The sequence below is a fragment of the Nicotiana tomentosiformis genome, chromosome 3 (genome assembly GCF_000390325.3).
Source record: "Nicotiana tomentosiformis chromosome 3, ASM39032v3, whole genome shotgun sequence".
In the NCBI taxonomy this organism is placed as follows: Eukaryota; Viridiplantae; Streptophyta; class Magnoliopsida; order Solanales; family Solanaceae; genus Nicotiana; species Nicotiana tomentosiformis.
This window is the reverse complement of record NC_090814.1, coordinates 22,720,778-22,745,763: the sequence shown is the minus strand read 5'-3', so window position 1 is coordinate 22,745,763 and position 24,986 is coordinate 22,720,778. Positions and strand designations below refer to the sequence as shown.

The window sequence follows — 24,986 nt, the reverse complement described above, 5'->3', positions numbered from 1 at the left end:
CCATTAATACCTGTTTTTTCAACAACTATATTTTTCAAAATCCTATCGTTTTCAGTAGCACCCTAATTTATAAGATTAATATACATGTATTTTTCTACCATTTGACAACAAATACCAAAAATATTTCTCAAACTGAATATTATAGATACTTCCATTACCAAAATGTCAATTAATATGTACTACACAATAATTCATCATTCATTATCAATGTATCCATATAAATATGATAAGAAAAATAAAAACTAAGATTTAGGGCCTTCAAACTCCTCCATGGTCGACGACATTTGTGATTGATTATGAATCTCATCCCTGATATTAAGGAAAAAAAAATAAGAAATCACTTTGAAAATTCTTATATCCGGAATGAGGGATGAATACCTCCAAAAGCACTATAAAAAGAGAGCTTTCCGACCGGAATATCAATTCCTGAAACTATTTTGGAACTTTTGGTCAATTATATTTCGTTCAATTAGTTTCATCCAATTGTTCAAATAACACACTATTAGACAGTAATCTAATAGCCAGTATAATTTAAAAGATTTACCTGATAGCCAAGATTACCAAGTCCTAATATTCTCTCTCCATCAGTAACATTAACAACTTAGATACAAAGTTCCTGTACATGGAATAATCGATGAGAAGCTTATAAGATGAAAGTAGTTCTTCAATATTATTGATGAGAAGCTTATAAAATAACCTTTTTTTCTTTCTTGAAATAACTTAGAATAGTCAAGTAGTATTTTAATGGGATTATATTCCCTTAGACTTACTGTCAAATGATTTTAAATGTACAATGACAAAAATGGGAGCTTAAAGCATTTGTTCCAGAGGACACAAAAGGAGAAACAAATGATAAAATAAAAAGGAGAACGAGAAAACTAAACATATGTTAGACCATATAGCCATGCTACATGGTAATTCTATTAACCTATTGGACCATATAACCAGGCTATCTCTAACCTCCTACCAACTCCATTTAAGTTCATATAATGAACCTGATGTGAAATTTTCACTGCCATAGTGAGAGGTAAGACTACTAAAGAATCATCATAGCCATGTATCCTCGCGAGAAAACTTAATATTGGAAAAGATTGTGCATTAATTTCTTCTCCTGATATTTGATGAAAAATGTTACCAATCTAACTATGAGTGGAGATGGAAGAACGAACTCAAGGTTATAAGTCAATAAATTATCAAATGACCTGAAGTTCTTGGCTTGAAACAACATGAGGTAGAAGGCCGTGTGATAACATCTCTCTCCACCACAGTGAAGGCAAGTCCTTTGTCATAGTGTGAATCCCATAACAAGCGATATACATACAACTCTATAAAGATGACTGCCGAGAAGGACTAATTATCGTATAGTTGACAACTTTACATAAACCATATTAATTATTTTCACAACCAAACACCCATTAATTAATAAATCTAGTCGAAGAAATCGGTAATAACTAAATAGTTTCTCCAGGAGCAGGAAACTAACTGAATAGAACTTAATCTAAAGAAAAAGAAGATAGTAACATGCACTATGTCCAACTACACATTAGATCCCACTATTTTAGTTTACAGATAACTAAGAATTGCACGATTAAACATGAAGCACTATAATATTCTTTGGGGGTATAGCAGGAAATGTTAACACAATCCATAGCAATGTTAAGAAAAAGCTAGACAATCGAAGAATTAGCCAACAAATAGTTTGGATTACCTAGCAACAGTAAAGGTCTATGGGGAGATAGGCTAATCTTTAGTATCTCTATCTTCTAAACACATAAACCTCAACACCTCCAACACCACATTTGTCCTTCATGTCAAGAACAAAATTACTTATTTGATATATGCTCTCAAATCAATTCCTCCTTTTTCCGCCAATACAAGTACCCCCAATGCCTTTCTCTACTAAAAAAATAAACTGTACCAACAAAATAATAATAACCCACAAATAAAAAATAAATAAATACCCAAAAACTATGAAAGTTCGTGCATCTGCTACTAAGAAAAGAACAACCCAACTTTTATAATTAACACAAAATTACTACTCGATTTTTCTAGAGAAAGAGATTGTGAGAGACTAAATGCTGTCAAGACCACGAATATAAAAAATAGCTTACTAAATTTTTCGGAGGCCGAGAGAAATTCAACGTCACTGAAAACCCGGAACCCCCACTGACTCCTCACCACAGACTATTACTGTATGAATTTCTTTTTATTCCTATAGATTTTCAACTGAGTCACAAAAATTATAGATAAAATTTGTGAAATCATTGAAACTATCATTCTCGCTAACTGTATATACCACAGAAAAGGGATTTGAGTTTGAAATTAGAGCACGTACATGATGAAGTCACGATTTCTGATTAGGGCTTTTGTGTTTCTATCAGATGGGTCACAATTTGTGATTTGAGCAGTTAGAATCAAGAGATTTGAACAGAGAGGAAATTGAGTGGGATAATTTTCTCTAGAGAGACGAGCACGAAGAAGAATACCTACATCTTCTTTTTTCATTTAATAAGAGTGGTTTTTCTTATAAACTTTTATTAGTGTTAGAGGAGACTGAGTCGCCACAAATAGGCCTTTAGAGGCAACTGTATAAAAGTCGCTACAAAACTCTCAAGACAAAATTTCGGTCTTAGCAGGAAAGAAAAATTCAGTGTTCAGCTGAACGTATTAGGAGTAACCTTTGAAAACTCGCCACTAAAAGTTTACCTTCTGTTGCGATAATTATAGTCGCCACAAAAAGTCTAGATTTTGTTGCAATAAATCAAGTCGCCACTAAATATTACCACAAGAAGTCTCATTTCTTGTAGTGAGCCTTTCGTAATACATCCGTAGCATCACAAATCGTCGACGCATAGCGAATACCGAGTGCACAACATCGCATATGAACGAATAGGAAGAATCAAAATCGTAGGTTACAAGCTGAAACAAGGCCGCAAAATAAGGAAAGACGGAAGGAAATTTTCCTAAATTCCCTGTAACCTCTCGAAGATAGGTATGGATGTCATCATACGGATCCGCAAGACTCTACTAGAATCTTGTTTATGACTCGTAGAGCCTACGAACCTAGTGCTCTGATACCAACATGTCACTACCCAAAATCCACTAGTCGTTATGGCACCTAACTCAACCCGTTAGGTCAGCCAATTAACAGTTAACACAATTCTAATAAAATAAAGTTGACCAACAAATGATATATCTGGATTCCATAAAGACTGGTAGTGCAAGTCATGAGTTACTAAGATTAGATTATTGAAAAAACCCTGATATGAAATAAATACAACTTCTGTTTGAAATGTACATAAATAGAATTCAACTCTAAAAATACCCCCGAAAGGCACGAACATCTTTAGAGTCATCTCCCATCATCCACCGCAACTCCGCTCCAAGATCTAAACGCAAGGTGCAGAAGTATAGTATGAGTACAACCGACCCTATGTACTCAATAAATATCTTGATTAATCTCGATGAAGTAGTGACGAGGATTTTTAGTTAAAAGATACTCACTGATATAACCTGTGCAGTAGACTAGCAATAGAACATAACAGAAAAGAGTACAAGAAACAAATATGCGAAGCAGTAAATGATTACTAGAAGAAACCATGATTAATGTTCCTCAATATCACAACCAATACTTTTCTTAGAGCGATAAACAACAAACCATGGTAGTAAATTCAAAAATTTCATAGTATGAGAAATGTACTCAATATATCAAATTAAATGGAACGACAACACCCTTCGTGTATTTATCTCATCCTCACCAAATATACGTATAACAGTACCAACCAGGTGAAAGAAATGCCAATAACAGTAATGACAAAGTGAAAAATACACAGGTAGCAATAACGAACAAGGCAGTACATATGGACAATGCTAACAGACTAGTAGCCTGTTTGGTCAAGCTACAAAAATTAGTTTATTTTGAAAAGTGCTTTTTCTCAAAAGTACTTTTTTCGAAAGTACTTTTGATAAGAAGCAGTTTGTGTTTCGCTAATTAATTTTAAAAGTACTTCGGAGAAGCAATTAGTGTTTGGCCAAGTTTTGAAAAAACTGCTTCTAAGTATATTTTTCTCAAAAGTGCTTTTCAAAAAAATGGTTTTGAAGAGAAGTTACGTTTTTCTCCTTCTCCTAAATTGCTTCTGCTTCTCCTCAAATGCACTTTTTTATCTTCCAAAAGCTTGGCCAAAGTTATTTTCGTATTGTGCAAAAATTTGTAAAATTTACTCACTGTGATCTGAAGTAGTAATACCTATTCAATTCATCTTCAAAAATCAAATATTAAGTTCTTCTATCTTTCAAATGCAACTTTAGAAAATTCAAATTTTAAGTTGTTTTATCTCTTCAATGCAACTTTAGAAATCAAATCTTAAGTTCTTCTATCTTTCAAATGCAACTTCAGAAAATTCAAATCTTAAGTACTTCTATCTTTTCGATGCAACTTCCAAAAATAAAGTTTGAGTTCTTCTATTTTTAAAATTCAACTTTAGAAATTCGAATCTTAAATAGTTGTATTCCTTCAATGCAACTTCAAAAATCAAATCTTAAGTTCTTCTATATTTCAAATGTAACTTCAGAAATTCAAATCTTAAGTAGTTATATCTCTTCAATAAAACTTTAGAAATTTAATCTTATGTTCTGAAACATTAACTTGCTCTTCAAATTTCAACAACCCAACACACGATTCAATGCCCAATCTACTTCAAATGAGCTTAAATTTAAAATATAAATTTCAAATATCATAAAAAATAAATCTCAATCATTAATTTATCAAAATAACAACAAATCTGACAAATTTATTTTGCGATAATAGTGATTTACTAATGTTTTCAAGATTTATATTTTGTATTAATCAGATTTGTATTAATTTCAAGATGCTTATGTTTTCAGTTCCTTAAATCAGAGCCTTCTATTTTTGGTTAGCTTCTTCAGTAGATCTTTTCCATGATTCACGATAGCTTCTTGTTTTTTCGTCCTTATATCGGGGTAGCTCGAATCCTATTAAGAGTTCAAACTCTTCCTTACAGGGGTGATCTTTCATCCCGCACAATGCGACATCACTCCTCGAACATACATTTAAACTAACAGTGGGTTGGCTAACTTACTTTAGAAGAATGAAGAAGAAAAAGCTGAGAAGTAGTATGAAATTATTGATTAATGGGTATTAATTAAACTTTCTGAACAAAGTGTGTATTTGTTAAAGGAAAAATATATAAGATGCACCATGTACTTATCTGGAAAAATCAATTTCCCACTTAATCATTACGGGTGTCCTATTACCACCCTATTCTTGTCTAAAGTGAATTTAATACCACCTAGAAGCTGATGCGACAAAAATAAAAAATAAATAAAAGTGGAGGCGAAGATGCAGAAGTATAATATGAGTACAACCGACCCGATGTACTCAATATGTATCTTGACTAACGTCGGTGATGTAGTGACGAGGATTTTTAGTTAAAAGATACTCACTGATATAACCTGTACAATAAACTAGCAATAAAACAATACTAGAATATAATAGAAAAAAGTACAAGGAATAATTATGCGAAACAATAAATGATTATTAGAAGAAACCACGATTAATGTTTCTCAATATCACGACCAATCCTTTCCTTAGAGCGATAACAAACAAACCAGGGTAGTAAATCCATAACTTAAATTGTGTGAGAAATCTAATCAAGATATCAAATCAAATAGCACGGAAACACCCTTCGTTCATTTATCTCATCCTCACCAAATATACGTATAACAGTACCAACCAGGTGAAAGAAATACCAATAATAGTAATGATAAAGTGGAAAATACATAGGTAGCATGTGATGACCCAAAAGGTCATATTATATTTTAAAACTCGATTCTGCGCTCTTAAGCCTTAAAAATTTTATTTTTACCCTCCTAAATTTGCGTGCGCAGTCCGGGCGTATTTCCGGAAAGCTTTTATGTTGAAAATTGATGAAAATAAATTTTTTTGCCTTAAAAGTTAATTTTAGTTGACTTCGGTCAATATTTTTGGTAAACAGGCTCGGATCCATATTTTGATAATCCCGGTGGGTCCGTATCGAATTATGGGACCTGGAAATATACCCGAAATCGAATTCGGAGGTCCCTAGCTCGAGTTATGAATTGTTTATGAAAATTAAAAGTCTGAAAATTTAATTATTTTTAAGAATTGGTTGATGTAAAGCCTTGTTGATACCGAATCCGTATTTTAGTTACGGAGTCCGGTATAGGTCCAATATAATATTTATAACTTATCTGTAAAATTTGGTGAGAAACGGAGTTGGTTTGACGTGATTCGGACGTCCAGTTGAGAAAATAGAAATTTTAAAGTGTTCTTGAGAATTTTATTTGATTTGGTGCTAAATTTGTAGTTCTAGGTGTTATTTTGGAGATTGGATTACATGAGCAAGTTCGTATGATATTTTTAGACTTGTGTACATGTTTGATTTGTAGCCCCGAGGGCTCGGGTGAGTTTCGTATAGGCCATGAGATGTTTTGGACTTGGGAAAATCTGGTTTTCTACAGATTTTGGTGTTCTGGCATGTCCTTCTTCGCGTTCGCGAAGGTACTCTCGCGAACACGAAGAGTAAACTGGTGAGCCTGAAATTTCTTCTTTGCGAATGCCTGGTCGCGAACGCGAAGTGATGGGGGGATTTACCATTCACGAACGCAACCGGCTCATCACGAACGCCAAGCACTTGGGGACCTGGGGGAGGGTTGGTCGCTCCTTCATCGCGAACGCGAGCCATGTCTCGTGAACGCGAAGGCCAGGGGGAGTAACCATTGCGAACGCGAAGGCTTGGCAGCCGATACTCTTCGCGAACGCGACAGTGGCCTCGCGAACGCGATGCACACTGTCGCCCAGTGCATAAAACAGAATCAAGAACGGGAATAAGCCATTTTTCCAACTTTCATAAAAACGCAAATGGGCTAGAGGCGATTTTCAAGAGTTAATTTCTTCCCCAAAGTATTGGTAAGTGATTCTAAACTATTTTTTTCAATTACCCATTACTTTCATGAATTTGCAACCTAAAATCTAGAGTTTTCATGGTAGAATTAGGGGTTTGGGTAGAAACTAGGGATTTCGGAAATTTGGGGATTTAGGCCTCGATTTGATGCCGGATTCCAAAACCAATTATATATTCGGGCTCGGGGGTGAATGGGTAAATGAATTTTGGTCCGAACCTCGAGTTTTGACCAAGCGGGCCCGAGATCGATTTTTGACTTTTTTTTTGGAAGCAAAATTTGGGAAATTTAATTATGCAATATAATTGATTCCTTTAGCAATATTTGATATTATTGAGTCATTTCTGAATAGATACGAGTGGTTTGGAGGTGAATTCTAGAGGAAAAGTTGTGATTGAGAATTTAGTAGCATATGGAGCAAGGTAAGTATTGTGTCTAACCCTGACTTGAAGGAATTAGGAACCTCAGATTATTTGCTATGTGAAACTTATGTGAGCGGCGTATATGTGAGGTGACGAATACTTATGCGTTGCTAATTTACCTATTTTCCCTGTTTTCTCCCATTTTTCTTATATTGTCTCTTTCCTATGCCTAATTGTTACTTGTTTAGACTAGTGTTGTTAAATTGATCGTTCTTATCATGATTACGGATTCTCTGGTGATAATTGAGTATTTATTTCAAAGTTGAGATTAATATTGTGGAACCAAATGTTGAAGTAAGGCTTGTACTCATTATTCTATCTCTCTGTTGTTATTTATGTATTGCATTACGGTAAGGGAGAATGTTAATGCACGAAGGGTGATGACGTGCCATATTGTGAGTGTTAATGCACGAAGGGTGATATCGTGCCATATTGTGAGTGTTAATGCACGATGTCGTGCCGTATTGTGAGTGTTAATGCACGAAGGGTGATGCCGTACCATATTGTGAGTGTTAATGCACGAAGGGTGATGCCGTGCCATGAGATGAGAGTTAATGCATAAATGGTGATGCCATGTCGTTTCTATTGTTTTATGGTGAGATTGAGAGTAAAAGCACGAAGGGTGATTCAGTGCATTTTTCCTTTACTGTATTCGTTGTTTCTATTGATTCTTAGTATATATATGTTGTTTCAGTTATCATTCTGCTGTAGTTCTTTATCTCATATTTCCCCCAGCATGTTTCCCCCTCCCGATGTGTCCTGTTTAGCTCTTCATTACTGTTATTTATATATGCACTGTTAAATTGTACAGGTTGATTTGTAAGTGCCTTGCCTTTGCCTCTTCACTACTTCGTCGAGGTTAGGCTCGACACTTACCAGTACATGGGGTCGGTTGTACTGATACTGCACTCTGCACTTTCTGTGCAGATTTTGGTACCGGCTCGGGTTGATCGGGATTTTAGCTGTTGGACCCGCTATTCGGAGACTCAAAGTAGATATGTCCGCGTTCACAGACCTTGAAGTCCCCGTCTATCCTTTCTGTTTTACTGCTTCTTTCAGACTATTTCTTGTAGTGAATTCTAGAATACTCGTGAATTGTGACTACAGATCCGGGTGGTCGTAATTAATGTAGTTTTATTATATTATTCCGCACTCACTATAATTCATCTTAGCTAATTGCTGTTATTTACTGAATAGAAAAAGAATTGGTTTAAATAATTCTCTAACGTTGGCTTGCCTAACAAGTAAAATGTTATGCTCCATCACAGTCCTGACGGTGGGAATTCTGGGTCGTGACAAGTTAGTATCAGAGCACTAGGTTACATAGGTCTCACTAGTCACGAGCAAGCTTAGTAGAGTCTGAAGGATCAGTACGGAGAAGTCTGTACTTATCTCTAAGAGGCTATGAAGTTTAGGAACAATATCACTTCTTTTATTCTTTATCGTGCGACATTGATTTATCTTGAAACATATATCTCGTATTCCTTTGTATCCACTCGTGTATGACATTGTGCACTCGGTATCAATTGTGCGTTAACGGTTCGTGATGCCGCAGATGGACTACGAGATATATGTTTCCCACTGAAGACATATGAGGCATAGATGCTCAAACATTGCCTCAACGTGTGTTTCCCACTGAAGATGCGAGTGCATTGAGAGACCACCCAGTGAATCATGTGGGGGGTGCAACGGACCTTGGCATCTGGTTAATTTATACGAGCTGTGAAGGTTAATATTATGGATCATCGGGTGTGGTGAACTATGACTTCGCGTGGAGTGAGAGAGTCCACTATCAATGGATGGATTGGGGGGTCATGTGTTATATCAGTTTTGGCCTGAAATGTATATATGTGGTACTGAAAGGTTCCTCAAAAAAAAAACACATGTTTAAGTAAGGACTCATAATTAGAGCTTAAATTTTTAGATGGGTGACCACAACAAGAAGAAACTTATACTAAAGGACTGAGAAAAAAAGGGGAAAGAGTATTTATTTGCACATGAGTAGATATTTACAAGTTTGAAAGAATTATCCCAATGTATAGTGAGCAAAGTGAAAGAATTATTTTGATGATTCAAGAATGAATGTGGTATAGGAAGAATGTGTCAAAATGTTTGAGATAGAAAACTATTGTATCAATATGAAGAAATGTATGCGCTAAAAAAATGAGTCATCATTTAATAAGGAACTAAGACCATCTTTAAAGTCATGGTCTTGAAATACAAATTGTGTGAGTCAAGCTCATATGACTACAAGGCCTAAGTTTCTCAAAGAATAGGTGATTCGAAAAGGTGCTCACACAAATTGTTCTTTAATTGTGTCAATTAAAGAACAATTTACATATAAAGTGATTCGAAAAGGTGCTCACACAATTGTAAGACAAAGACAAAATTATTTATTTTATTTTTTGAAAGATGGCATATTTTCATTTTTATGTATATCTGATTTAACTAAGCGGATGTATATCAATCACAAACCACATTTTGAATGAATTCAACAGCCAAACATATATGCACAAATTTTATGAGCTCGCGTAACATATAATATTATGGATTAATCCGATTATTAACTAGATACAATTCTGTAAGCGTTTCACAAATAGATAATATTAAAGCAAGAAAGCAAATATAATATCAATCTACGACTTTACTATGATTTGCATTTGAATACATCCAAGAACGGGAAGTACGAAGCGGGGTTTCGACAGGGATATCAAGTCGACCCGGGCATCATCTTTCAAATGCGACTTATTATGAATGTACCTCGTAAAAGAGAAGAAAATTTTTTAGTAAGATAATATAATGTAAAACAAAATTAAATATTACTAATTTAATAATGATTTTCTTTGAAAATACTTTTGTAAAAGATTGTTTCCTTTTGAAAATAATTTAAAATATTTTTTTGGAAATTGTTTTAAAAAAATGATTTAAAAATATTTTTGGAGTCTTAGACGGCGTATGTCGTATAGCAATAAGACATTAGTATGCGAATACCGACTTGGTTGTAACTCCGGCGAGCAACCGTTTTGTACGGATATTCACATTCTCGTATTTTGTTTTTCTTTAGCTTTCGTCATCTCATAAATATGTTTTTTTGTTCCGGATCTTAGAGACGGTGTAGTATCTCGTCCTTTATCAATCAAAAATCATCACAAGGCCTCATAAATTTTATTCTCACCAGCCTTAATATGGCATTTTACTCAAATAACAACGACACCAACATTGGAAAGCAATCTGTCAAGACAATGTTGCAACAGTAAAAACCAATAACAAAAATTCTATTTTATAGTAGCCGGTCCAACGTAGTAAACGATGATTCCTCACAAGAACCATATCATATCACCTTATCAAAGAAACAACTAGCTGCTGCAAAATCATACGGATCAGTGATAATAGAAAAGCTAAAATCACGTATAACATTAAACTTATGGGCCAAATAACATCACAAAGAATCGGAACCTCAAACCAGCGCTTAAAATCACCATAGACTAGTTTTCAAGCTTGTATCAATGTCAAAGAACACAAGGCAATCAAAAGCCACCGGAGATAGAGGTTCGGCTATAATCAAGCGATCACCGGAAATGGCATAAATAGTGGAGTAGCGAGGAGTCGCCGGAAATCGTACAATTGCTGGAAAATTCAAGAACCCGGCCAGATCTTCTCAGATCTAAGCTCCACCCATAAAATTGATACACATATTTCAACTACTAAGGGGTTTAATGCCAGCTCAGATGCCAGCTAAGATGTCATGTAGGCCAGCAGTTAGGGTTAGCATGCAATTGTTGCCGAAAATTCAAAATCAATACTGGCGGGAAAGTTAGTTAATTGCATTTTCAGCTATTTTGCTCTTTCTTTGAATTTCTTGTAATAGATATATAAATAGGAGAATTGTAAGTGGGAAACACATGTTTTGAATGCTAAGGATTTTCTGATTTCCTCTCTTATTCCTTGTTTCCTCTCTTCTTCTTCCTTTCCTTCTTCTCTTTTCACTCCAGTTACTATTATATTGGTCCATACCTATAATTTGGTATCAATTGGTATCAGAGCTCGTAAACAATGGGACCGAGTAGAGCTATCGATGTGGTGATAGGAACTCAACCCAATGACTTGCAGGAGCAATATGAAGATCTGGCAGCACAACAGCTAGATCTCATGGAAGAATTGGCTCAGACGCAGCAGGAATTTAGAGCTGACATGGCCAAACGACATGCTGAGTTGCTTCAGATGGTAAGTCCTCTCAAAAACTCGTTTGATGGTTGGAAATTGAATCAGCAATCGAAGGACAGTGCATCTACTTCGACTGCTACGGATAAGGTGCTCCAATAAGGGCAAGGCATCTTAGGTCCCAATCCTTATTGTGTTAACACAAATCGAAGCCATAACTTTCTTTTCCCTCGTTTTAATGGGAAAAATTTGAAAAGTTGGTTGTATCGGATTGAACAATACTATTATGTTGATAATACTCCTCCCAATCAAAGAGAGAGTTTAGTTGCAATGAACTTGGATAATGAGGCCCTAGAATGGCACCAGTCTTATATAAAATGTTATGAATCACCTGAACTGCCTAACTGGATGAATACTTAGCTACCTTGGTTGAAACATTTAGTGAGGAGTTTTCTGATCCAATGTTAGAGCTCAAACAATTGAGACATACTGGTTCAGTTAAGGAATTTCAGTTTGCTTTTGCTCGACTCTTAGCTCAATGCGATTTGTCTGTGAGCCAAGCTATCTCTTGTTTCCTAGGAGGACTCAAGGATGGATTAGTGAATCCTGTGAAGATGCATGAACCTCAGACTCTATCTAAAACATATAGGCTAGCTAGGTTAGCAGAGGCTACTTTGGCTGCTAATGCTCGAGCACAAAGGTCCAATTCTGGTGGACATTCTTCCTTTGCCATAAGGTGACCTACCTATGATTCTTCACCAGCCAGACCACACCTTACCAGTCCTGCTCCAACAACTAAGCTAGCTTTACCTGCTCCCCGAGCTTCAGTTGTTCCTAAGAATAGGAGGACAATCTCTCCTGCTGAAATGCAAGCTAAGAGAGCACAGGGCTTATGTTACTTCTGTGATGAGAAATATTCACCTAGCCATAAATGTGCACTTCCAAAGCAATTGTTTGTATTGGATTTGGATTATGGAGATGATGAATGCTCAGAGGAAGCAACACCAAAGGCAGAAGGTGATGCTACTAATGAAGACTAGTCTGTTACTAAAAGTGATCCTCCTATGATTTCTTTATGTGCAATGAGTGGAATACAGGGTGCCCAAACCATACATGTGACTGGGTACAGTAACAAAAGGCCATTACAAATTCTTTTGGATGGGGAAAGTACTCACAACTTTATAGATTGTAAATCTTCTAAGAGACTTAGTTGCCAGATCTCTCCTACTAAGGTTGGATATGTTAGTTTTGGTAACAATTCTATGGAGGCTACCTCTGGAGTAGTAAGGAATTTCCAATGGATGTTACCTGGTACATCTTACTCTTCAGACCTTATAGTCTTTCCAGTTGGAAAGTATGATTTAGTTTTGGGAGCCTTGTGGATGAAGACACTGGGACCAGTCACCAAGGACTACACTGACTTAACTATGTCCTTTACTTATCAAGGCAAGTTCCACCTGCTGAAGGGTGTCTATGAAGAATGCAAATTTTTTAGCACCAAGGCTATTAGCAAAATGAATGGAGAGCAGGTTCAGCTCTTTGTGCTACAAGTCTTAGTTGTTGAACCTAAGCCAACAACAGATGATCAGCTTAATGCATTACATTTGTCCAAGGAAATCCATGTTCCTGCTATTATTGATGACCTTCTCAACCAGTACCAACAGGTGTTTGCAGAGCCAACAACTTTACCTTCACAGAAAGGCACATTTGATCATAGTATTCCCTTACAGCCTGGGTCTAAACCTATCAACATTAGACCTTACAGGTACTCTTCTCTGAAGAAAGACATTATTGAGAAACTGGTTAAAGACATGTTGCAGCAAGGTGTGATCCAGTATAGTTACAGTCCTTTTGCATCCCAGTGGTGTTAGTGGGCAAGAAGGATGGAACCTAGAGGTTATGTGTGGATTACAAGGAATTGAATCAATGCACTGTCAAGGATAAGCTCCCTATTCCTATTATAGATGATCTATTAGATGAGTTAGCAGGAGCCGTGATATTTTTCAAAATTGACCTTCGATCAGGCTATCATCAAATAAGAATGGTACTAGCTGACATACCTAAAACAGCCTTCAAAACTCACATTGGCCATTATGAGTATTTGGTTATGCCATTGGGCTTAACCAATGCTCCTTCTACTTTCCAGTGTCTCATGAACCACTTATTCCAGCAATTTTTGAGAAAATTTATTTTAGTTTTCTTTGATGACATCTTAATATATAGTAAGATTTTACAGGACCATGCTTCTCATTTACAGCATGTGTTTGATATCATGGTTCATAACAGTTTATTAGCCAAACATTCTAAGTGTGTTTTTGGAGTATCTAAAGTGGAGTATCTGGGCAACTTCATATCTAATGAAGGGGTTTCTATAGATCCTAAGAAGATCACTATATTTTAACAATGGCCTACTCCTACTACAATCAAATAACTAAGGGGCTTCCTAGGGCATGCAGGTTATTACATGAAGTTCATTAAAGGTTATGATCTTATTAGTCGACCATTAACTGAGCTCTTAAGGAAGGATAATTTCAAGTGGTCTGTAGCTGCTGCTCAAGCCTTTGATGCACTAAAGTTGGCCCTCACAACTGCACCTGTCTTAGCTTTGCCTGATTATTCTATTCCCTTTGTGGTTGAGACAGATGCTAGTCGTACTGGCATTGGAGTTATTTTGATACAGCTTGGTCATCCTATAGCCTTCATGAGTAAGGGATTGGTTCCCAGACATATTTCCCTGTCTGTTTATGAAAGAGAACTGCTTGCTTTAGTTTTTGTTGTCACTAAATGGTCTCATTAGTTGCTTGGCCAGCACTTTATTGTGAAGACTGATCAAAAGGCCTTGAAGTACTTACTGGAGCATAAGTTACACACTAATTCACAACTTAGATGGTTTGCTAAGTTACTTCCTTTTGATTTCTAAATCCAGTACAAAAAGGGGAAGGAGAATGTTGCTGCAGATTCACTCTCAAGGGTGGATGGTGCTGAATTGATGGCCTCGATGGTATTATCTGTTCAGGCTGACTTATGGCAAGCTATTTCAGATAGCTGGGAAACTGACCCTGAGCTTAAGGCTCTCATTGCATCTCTAGCACAGACACCTAAAAAATACTTTACTTGGATCAATGCTCAACTAAGGAGAAAAGGGAAGCTTGTGGTGGGGCATGATGAAATCCTACGGAAGAAGATCTTAACTTTATGGTACTCCACTCCTTCTGGGGGCCATTCTGGTGTTTATGCTACTACCAGGAAGGTGATGGCCTACTTTTATTGGAAGGGGATTAGAAATGACATTGGATTTTGTACATAGCTGTGATACTTGCCAAAGGAACAAATATGACACTTCTGCCTATCCGAGGTTCCTACAACCATTGCCCATACCTGCTACACCTTGGACTGACATTAATATGGACTTCATAGAGGGATTACCTAAGTCTAGAGGTAAAACTGTCATTTGGGTAATTGTTGTCGGGGTCACCAAGTATGGACATTTTGTTGCCCTTGCTCACCCTTACACTGCCCAAACTCTTGCACCTGTTTTCATGGACACCATCTCTAAACTTTATGGTTTTCTAACTTCTATCACAAGTGACAGGGATCCTATCTTCATCAGTTCCTTTTGGAAGGCATTTTTATCAGTTCAAGGAGGCACCCTACAGACTTCAACAGCCTATCATCCACAGACTGATGGTCAAAGTGAGGTGCTCAATATGTGTTTGGAAACCTACTTAAGATGTTTTTGCACTGATTCTCCTACAGATTAGTTCTCCTTCTTGTCCTTAGCTGAATGGTGGTACAATTCCACCCCTCACTCTGCTATTCAAACCACTCCTTTTGAACTCTTATATGGATATCCTTCTCCTCTACATTTACCTTACCTCCCTGGTGATTCCTCCATTGATGCTGTTGAAGAAATTCTGCTGGTCAGGGAATTTAAACTTCAACTAGCCAAATTTCATTTAGGCAGAGCTCAAATAAGGACGCAAGCACATGATAATAGTCATAGATCTGATCGAGAATTTAAGGTGGGCAATTGGGTATTTGTTAAACTCCAGTCTTATAGACAATCCACACTTTTCATATCTCCCTATCACAAGTTGACATCCAAATATTTTGGTCCATATCCTATTGTAGAAAGGGTGGGGTTTGTTGCCTATAAACTTCTCTTCCCTGCTAAGGTCCAACTTCACCCTAAGTTTCATATTTCTCAACTCAAGTTCTACTATGCCCTGCCTTCCACTATTGTTCATCCTCCTGTTTTGGACTTGGCTAGTCCTTTATGCCCTTCTCCTGAAGCAGTATTAGCAAGGTGACTTATAAAGAAGGGAAACAAGGTTGTTGCCCAATGTTTGATCAAATGGAAGGATTTAGATGTAGCTCAAGCTACTTGGGAGTTTGCTTAAAATTTGCGTACCAGGTTTTCACAATTTACCCTTGAGGACACATCGAAGGAGTATTGATACATATATTTCAGCTACTAAGGGGTTTAATGCCAGCTCAGATGTCAGCTAAGATGCCATTTAGGTCAGCAGTTAGGCTTACCATGCAATTATTGCCGAAAATTCAAAATCAATAATAGCGGGAAAGTTAGTTAATTGCATTTTCAGCTATTTTGCTCTTCCTTTGAATTTCATTTGAATTCCTTGTAATAGATATATAAATAGAAGAATTGTAAGTGGAAAATATATGTTTTGAATGCTAAGGATTTCCTTATTTCCTCTCTCATTCCCTGCTTCCTCTCTTCTTCTTCCTTTCCTTCTTCTCTTTTCACTCCAATTACTGTTCTATCGGTCGATACTTATAATTTGGTATTAAAAAAAACCAATTTTTTTTAATATTCATAAAGAAGGTCACCGGTGACGGCATCACTACCACAACAGCTTCCAGAATGACACCAAACGGCGAGCGCAAGGAGTCGCCAGAAAATCGCGATTCCAAATACATCTGAGACCCACGACGCATTTTGGCCACTTGCTACTGCTTGTCGCTGTTTTCAGTGAGCTCATCGGTGATTCTAGTAGAAATTTGATGGGGTAGCGAAGGGAAGAAAGAGGGGAAGGGCGAAGCGGGAGATGAGAGCAGAGGTAGGGAAAAACAGTCATCGGTGGCTGCTGACTCGCCGGATTCTGGCATTTGGCAAAGAGAAATGGGGTTTGATATATGGTGAGGGAGGTAGATGCCATTTCCAAGCCATCGCCGGCGGCTAAATCCGGTATCTAGAATGGAGAGCTTAGGGGTTGTGCGGCCGGTATTTCTCAAGTTTGAGAGCGAAAGATTGAAATGAAAATTAGGGTTTCAGCCCCTTAAAGTATTTGATGGTCCCCAAAAATGTGTTGTGTGTAGTGTATTATTTATAGTGTGTATGGGTGGGAGACTTAGGAATTAAGATTTGAGAGTAAAATAAAATAAGTGGGTCTTTACCCATTGAATAAAATATCACATCAATATGACTTGTCACATAAATGTGACTTATCACATCGCATGTCAGGTCATGTCAAATGTCACATCAAATGCGTCGTCGCATCGGACATTGACGGGATATTAAATTTTATATTTAAAATTAATTCTACCGGCTTCCATATAATGGCTAGACAATACTATAAATTAGAAAATGATTTTTTAATTAAAAACCTTGTAATATTTATTTCAAAATATAACTACTACAATTGTGTCGTAGTAATTATTATCTTATTTTTGAAAATATAGTAAATTGATAGAATATCCTAATATTTGAAAAATAGGATAATTATCAATAAATTATTTTAATTATTAAAAAATGCACAAAAGTAGTAGTATTTAACTAATTGAAATAAAATTATAAAAATTCCTATATTTTGTGAAAATAGGAGTAATTATCAATGGATTGCATTAAAGCCAAATAATGTGCAAAAATTATATTTTTGTCATTTATTTACTAGGAAGCCTACAAAAGTTAATTTTAAAATACGGAGGGTAAAAATTGAGTGTCAACAATTACCTCTTCCATTGTTGATTTATCCTAATTTGAAGTCATTGTTACATGTTATTCCTCCATTGTTGAACTATCATTATTTGAAGTCATTGTTACATATTATCTCTTCCATTGTTGATTATCCTTATTTGAAGTCATCGTTACATGTTATCTCTTCCATTGTGAGTTATTCTGATTTAATATTGTGGTTATACATTATCTCTCTCATTGTTGAGTTATTGTTGTTGAAGTTGTGAAAGTCATTATCACATTGAGTCGAAATTGTTAATTGTTGGGGTTATCCTTCTTGTTGAGAGATTTACTTTCATTGTTATTGTTGATATTTTTGTACATATTATGGTTGAGCCATGGGCTATTATTGTGAAACTATTTATATTATTAATTGTTGGCAAGTTGTGGCATATGGGCACTTGTGGTGCGAGTTATTATTGTGATGTGATATTGATGCTTGTGATATGAAATTGATGAGCATGTGGCGGTATAAGGATAGGGGTTAATGTGCATGTGACGGCATAATGTGGGACTTATGTACGTGCTGCTTGTAAGGGGATTACTTGATGCCACGCGGCGTCATATGGTGGGATAAAGTGCGTGTAGCTATTTCGGGAAAAAATATTTCAAAAACCATTTAAATGTAAGGCTCACGCGGCGATATAAGAAAATATTGTGATTTAAATTGAAAGATGTGAGTACGAGATGGCACCTCGTTTGTTATTCTTGTTGTATACAAGGCAGTACCTCGGTTGTGATTCTTGTGGTACACGAAGCGGTACCTCGGTTGTGATTCCTGTTGTTTATCTCATGTTGTACGCGTTATTGGTGAAACACTTCTTGTTGCTTTTATTCTTCCTTGACTTATCGGTTTGGATATGTATTTGAGTGTGGTGGTTCTCTTTAATTGTTTCCTTTATGTTATCTATGTGCTTACAATTCTGGCGTGAGTCTATGTTATTAACTTGTTTCGTATCAGTTATTTCTTCGCCTACCTTTAATTCTCGTTATTATGTTTTCATTCTGCTATTTATATTCTAGTAGGTGTCTTGGCCTGGCCTCATCACTACTCTACCGAGGTTAGACTTAATACTTACTGGGTACCATTATAGTGTACTTATACTATATTTCTGCACATCGTTATGTGCAGATCTAGGTACGTCTGCTCGTTTTGGATGCTAGTGATTGGTGGTAGCTGATTTCCCGAAGACTTCAAGGTATACCTGCTCGGCATCCGCAGGCCTCAGAGTGACCATCCCTTATTTTTCTTTTTTGTTGTATTTCGCATTCAGACAATATTGTAGTAGACATTCTAGTTATTCTGTAGAGCTTATGACTCAATCTCACCGAGTTTTGAGAGCATTGTAGTTTTGTTTCAGTTATAGAGATATTTATGAGAAATGTTAGTTTATATCATGTCTTAGCTTTTATTTTTGTCATAATATCTCATTTGTTAGGCTTATATAGTCTTAGAGACAAGGTGACATCACGACACCCTAAGGAGGAAAATTGGGATCGTGACAAGTTAGTATCAGAGCTCTAGGTTTATAGGTGTTACAATTCATAAGCAGGTTTAGAAGAGTCTTACGAATCGGTTCGGAGACGTCTGTACTTATCTTCGAGAGGCTACAGAACTATTAGGAAAACTCCACTTCTTTGATTCCTTGTCATGCAAATTGGTTGACTTCAAAATTTAAATCTTTGACTCCTTATGCTCTCACAGATGGTGAGGACACGCACTGTTGGATCCGACGATCAGACACCCACGCCCCTTGCTAGATCCATAAGAGGATAGGGCCGGGACAGAGGCCGATGAAGGGCACGTGGTGCAATTAGAGCACCTGCCTGAGTTGTGACAGAGGAGCCACCAGTAGCTCCAGTTGCGGAACAGGCACTCGAGGCTCCTATTGCCACCCCTACACTTCAGGAGACCCTCGCACATTTCTTGAGCATGTTCGGTACGCTAGCTCATGCGAGGTTGATTCAACTTGCACCAGCCAAATCTCAGGATCAGGGACGAGCTCAGATTCTCATGGCTAGTACTCCAGTGCAGCGGGTCCATGCTGATCAGGTCCCCATGGTTATGCCAATGCAACTTGTTGTTCCGGTTAAGCCCGAGGTAAGGGCAGGGGTACCTAAGGAGGAGGAGCTTAGACTTGAGAGGTTCAAGAAGTATCACCTTCCTGCCTTCAGTGTCTTAGCTTCAGAGCATGCTCAAGATTTTCTAGAGATGTTCCATCGTATTCTCTGCACCATGGGTATTGTGGAAACGAGCGGAGTTACTTTCACTACATTCCAATTGTCGGGAGCAGCATATCAGTGGTGGCAGGTTTATAAGGAAGGTAGCCCAGCCGATGCAACTTCACTTACATGGACTCGATTTTCAGAGAAGTTCTTGAGAGGGAGAGTTCCCCAAACCCTTCGAGATGCATGGCGCGTGGAGTTTGATCAGCTACGCTAGGTTACTATGTCTGTGTCAGAGTATGCTGTCACCTTCAATGATTTGTCCAGACATGCACCTACTTTAGTTTCTACAGTTAGGGAGCGAATCTGCCGATTCATCGAGGGGCTCAACGATGGTATTAGGTTCAACATGGCTAGAGAGTTTGAGATAGATACCCCATATCAGCAGGTGGTAGAGATGGCACAAAGGTTGGAGGGTATACAGGGCCGTGAGAGAGAGGACAGGGAGGCCAAAAGGCCTCGAGGTACGGGAGGATTTAGTGGTGGCCACGCTATAGTTACAGCCCGTCATGGCAGATGCTATGTGAGTCGTCCAGTTCATTCAGCACTTCCAGCTTCTAGTGGTACTCCGGCTATCCCGGGGTCTCAAGTTGCGCATTTTGCTTAGCCATTTTCTAGTGCGCCTCCTGCACGTGGTACCTTCAACGGTCAGTCCAACCGACCAAGCCTGAGGTAGTACCAGCAGCCACACCCACTGAGAGCTTATTTTGAGTGAGGTGATACCCGCTATATGGTTAGAGACTGCCCCAAACTCAGGAAGGGTGCACCTCCACAGACTCCTCAGGCTCCCCGAATTCAGTCAGGTCCACAAACTTCACAGGCCATGGTTATTGCTCGAGTTGCCACTCCACCCGCATAGCCTGCTAGGGGTGGGGAACGAGCGGGTAGAGGTCGCCCTAGAAGGGGAGGCCGGGATAGATTCTATGCTTTTTTGGGTAGGACAGAGGCAGTCATTAAAGATATGGTTCCGGTTTGCCATAAAGATGCAAAGGTCTTATTTGATTCACAATCCACTTATTCATGTGTTTCATCTTACTTTGCTCTGTATTTGGTTATATCTTGTGACTCTTTGAGTCCTCCTATTTATGTGTCCACGTATATGGGAGATTTTATTATTGTGGATCATGTGTGTCGGTCATGTTTAGTTGTTATTGGTGGTTTTGAGACCAGAGTTGATCTATTATTACTCAGTATGGTAGAATTTGATGTGATCTTGGGTATGGACTGGTTTTCATCCTATCATGCTATTCTAGATTATCACGCCAAGACTGTGGCATTGGCTATGCCAGGTTTTCCATGGTTAGAGTGGAGGGGTGTATTGGATTATATTCCGAGCAGGGTTGTGTCATTTCTAAAGTCTCAGTGGATGGTTAAGAAGGGGTGTGATGCATATCTAGATGTCAATGCTGATACTCCTACCATTGAGTCAGTTTCGGTAGTGAGAGACTTTCCAGATGTATTTTCAGCAGATCTATCGGGCATGCCACCTGATAGAGATATCGATTTTGGTATTGACTTGTTGCCAGGCACTCAGCCCATTTCTATTCCACTATATCGTATAGCCCCAGCGTAGTTGAAGGAGTTAAAAGAGCAATTACAAGAGTTGCTTGATAAGGGTTTCATTCGGCCTAGTGTGTCGCCTTGGAGTGCTCCAGATTTGTTTGTGAAGAAGAAGGATGGTTTTGTGCGCATGTGTATTGATTATCGGCAGTTGAACAAGGTTACAGTGAAGAACAAGTATTCATTGTCGTGCATTGATGACTTATTTGATCAGCTACAAGGTGCTAGAGTGTTCTCAAAGATTGATTTACGATAAGGGTAGCATCATATGAAGATTCAGGATCCAATTATTCCTAAAACTGCCTTTAACACTCGGTATGGTCACTACAAGTTCCTTTTAATGTCATTTGGGCTGACCAATGCCCCAGCAATATTTATGCACCTAATGAACAGTGTATTCCGACCATATCTCGATTCATTCATCAGTATGTTTATTGATGACATCTTGTTGTACTCTCGCAGCCGGGAAGATCATGAGCAGCACCTGAGGATCGTGCCTCAGACCTTGAGAGAGAAGAAGTTATATGCAATATTCTCAAAGTGTGATTTCTGGCTTGATTCGGTGGCGTTTTTGGGTCATTTGGTGTCGTGTAAGGGGATCAAGGTAGATCTGAAGAAGATTAAAGCAGTTCAAAGTTGGCCCAGACCATCTTCAACTACTCAGATCCGGAGTTTCCTTGGTTTGGCCGGGTATTATCGTTGTTTCATAGAGGGTTTCTCATCCATTGTCGTACCTATGACCAAGTTAACCTAGAAGAGTACTCCTTTCAGATGGTCCGAAGAATGTGAGGCGAGCTTTCAAAAGCTCAAGACTGCTTCTATTACAACCCCAGTGTTGGTGTTGCCTACGGGTTCGGGGTCTTATACTGTGTATTGTGATGCTCACGTGTTGGGCTTGGTGCGGTATTAATGCAAGATGGTAGGGTGATTGCCTACGCGTCTCGGCAGTTGAAGACCTATGAGAAGAATTATCCAGTCTACGACTATGAATTGGCATCTATTGTCCATCCATTGAAGATCTAGCGGCATTATCTGTACGGTGTCCCGTGTGAGGTCTATACCGACCATCGGAGTCTACAACATCTGTTCAAACAGAAATATCTTAACTTGCGGCAGCGGAGATGGTTAGAGTTGCTTGAAGACTATGATATCACTATTCTATATCATCCTGGGAAGGCCAATGTGGTGGTTGATGCCTTGAGTCAAAAGGCGGAGAGCTTGGGCAGTTTAGCATATCTACCGACAGTAGAGATGCCACTAGCCATGGATGTTCGGGCCTTGGCCAACCAGTTTGTTAGATTGGATGTTTTGGAGCCCAATAGAGTTCTTGCTTGCATGGTTTCTTTGTCTTCTTTATATGATCGCATCAGAGAGTGTTAGTATGATGACGCCCATTTGCTTATCGTCAAGGACACGGTACAGCACGTCGATGCCAAGGAGGTTTTTATTGTAGATGACGGGGGGTTGCGGATGCAGGGCCGATTATATGTGCCCAATATGGACGGGTTGCGTGAGATGATCCTTGAGAAGGCCCACAGTTTGCGGTATTCAATTCATCCGGGTGCCGCTAAGATATATGAGGATCTGAGACATCACTATTGGTGAAGGAGAATGAAGAAAGACATAGTGGAGTATGTAGCTCGCTTCCTAAATTGTCAGCAACTGAAGTATGAGCATCAAAGGCCATGTGGTTTGCTATAGAGACTTGAGATTCCCGAGTAGAAGTGGGATCTGTCACCATGGATTTCGTTATTGGGCTCCCATGGACTCGGAAGAAATTTAACGTTGTTTGGGTGATTGTGGATAGGTTAACCAAGTCGGCCCATTTCATTTTGGTAGTGACTACCTATTCTTGAGAGTAGCTGGCTTAGATCTATATCCGCGAGATTGTCTAGCTTCATGGCATGCCGGTATCCATCATCTTGACTGGGGCACAGTGTGTACATCACATTTTTGGAGAGCTATGCAGCGTAAGTTAGGCACACAGGTTGTGTTGAGTACATCATTTCACCCCCATACAGACAGACAGTCCGAGTGCACCATTCAGATATTAAAGGATATGCTTTGTGCATGTATTATGGATTTCGGGGGTTTTGGGATCAGTTTTGCCACTTGTAGAGTTTGCCTACAACAACAGCTACCAATCGAGTATTTATATGGCTCCTTACGAAGCCCTATATCAGATATGGTGTCGTTCTCCAGTTAGTTGGTTTGAGCCGGGAGAGACTAAGTGTTTGGGCACGGATTTGGTTCGGGATGCATTGGAGAAATTCAAGTTGATTCAGGATCGGCTTCGTACAGCCTAGTCTAGATAGAATAGTTATGCCGATCTGAGAGTTTGTGATATTGCATTCATGGTTGGAGAGAAGGTTTTGCTCTGGGTTTCACCCATGAAGGGTGTGATGAGGTTCGGGAAGAAGGGCAAGTTGAGCCCTAGGTATATCGGACATTTTGAGATCTTTTAGAGGATTGGTGAGGTGGCCTACAAGCTTTCATTGCTACCTAGCTTATCTGTGGTCCATCCGGTGTTCCATGTTTCTATGCTACAGAAGCATTATGGTGATCTGTCTCATGTGTTAGACTTCAGCACAATCCAATTGAATAAGGATTTGACTTATATTGAGGAGCCGGTGGCTATCTTGAACAGACAGGTCCAAAAGTTGAGATCAAAGAACATTGATTCAGTGAAGGTTCAGTAGAGCGGTCATCTGGTCGAGGAGGCGACATGGGAGACCGAGCACGACATGCGTAGTCATTATCCTCTTTTATTCATCTCTTCGGGTATGTCCTTATTCAAGTTCGAGGATGAACGTTTGTTTTAAGAGGGGAGAATGTAACGACCCGGCCGGTATGTTTTGTGTAATTGCACCTTGTTTCCCCTTTTGATACTTCACACATGTGTGTTTATGGTTTTATGACTTACGTGGTTGATTAGTTTCGTTCCAGAAAGATTTCGGGTTGATTTGGACCCTTTGATTCATGACTTAGAAGGTTAAGTTAGAAATGTTGACCAAACTTTGACTTTTGTGAAAATGACCCCAAAATGGTATTTTGATGGTTCTAATAGCTTTGTATCGTGATTTTGGACTTGCGCGTACGCCCTGAATCGAATTCAGAAGTCCGTAGGTTGATTTGTATTGCTTTGCCGAAATTTGGCAATTTGAAGTTGATAAGTTTTACCGTAGGTTGACTTTTACCTATCGAGTTCGAAATTTGATTTTGGGACTTAGAATAGGTCTGTTATGCTATTTAGAACTTGTCTGCAAAATTTGGTACCGTTTGGATTTGATAGGATTCAGATGTTTAGTTACGATTCTAGAGATTCTTGAAATTTACGATGAAATTCATGCATTTTAGTGCTCAATTCGTAGTTCTTGATGTTATATTTTGTGTTTTTATCGCGCGAGCGAGTTTGTATGGTGGTTTTAGACTTGTGTGAATGTTTAGTTTAGAGCCTCGGGGGCTCGGATGAGTTTCAGACATGTTTCAGAATGAATTGAACTAAAACTGAATCGTTGGTGTTGCTGGTGCTCTATTATCGCAATTGCAAGCACCAGCCTTGCAATTATGAAGGTGACTGTGGGGGCTCTGATGTCGCAATTGTGACTGACCCCTTCGCAATTCCCAAGTCAGCAGGCATGAGGTTTGGGTCGCTTTTGCGAACAATTGTTCGCTTTTGC

The 24,986-nt window shown here is 38.4% G+C and overlaps 2 protein-coding genes and 1 long non-coding RNA gene across 3 annotated transcripts; 2 read left to right on the top strand and 1 right to left on the bottom strand.

Annotated features, from left to right (window-relative positions):
* Positions 1-112: 112 nt before the first annotated feature.
* LOC104086968 (uncharacterized) lies at positions 113-2,591 on the bottom strand. Its single transcript, XR_684203.4, has 3 exons — positions 2,336-2,591; positions 545-616; positions 113-309 (listed from the first exon to the last, which is right to left on the bottom strand). It is a non-coding gene; the product is annotated as an uncharacterized lncRNA (long non-coding RNA).
* Positions 2,592-12,625: 10,034 nt separating this feature from the next.
* Positions 12,626-13,414, top strand: LOC138907490 (uncharacterized). The gene has a single exon (XM_070198089.1). It carries the CDS (start codon positions 12,626-12,628, stop codon positions 13,412-13,414), a length of 789 nt encoding a protein of 262 aa, XP_070054190.1.
* Positions 13,415-19,969: 6,555 nt separating this feature from the next.
* LOC138907489 (uncharacterized) lies at positions 19,970-21,319 on the top strand. Its single transcript, XM_070198088.1, has 2 exons — positions 19,970-20,309; positions 21,000-21,319. Exons 1-2 carry the CDS (start codon positions 19,970-19,972, stop codon positions 21,317-21,319), a joined length of 660 nt encoding a protein of 219 aa, XP_070054189.1.
* The last annotated feature ends 3,667 nt before the right edge of the window (positions 21,320-24,986 follow it).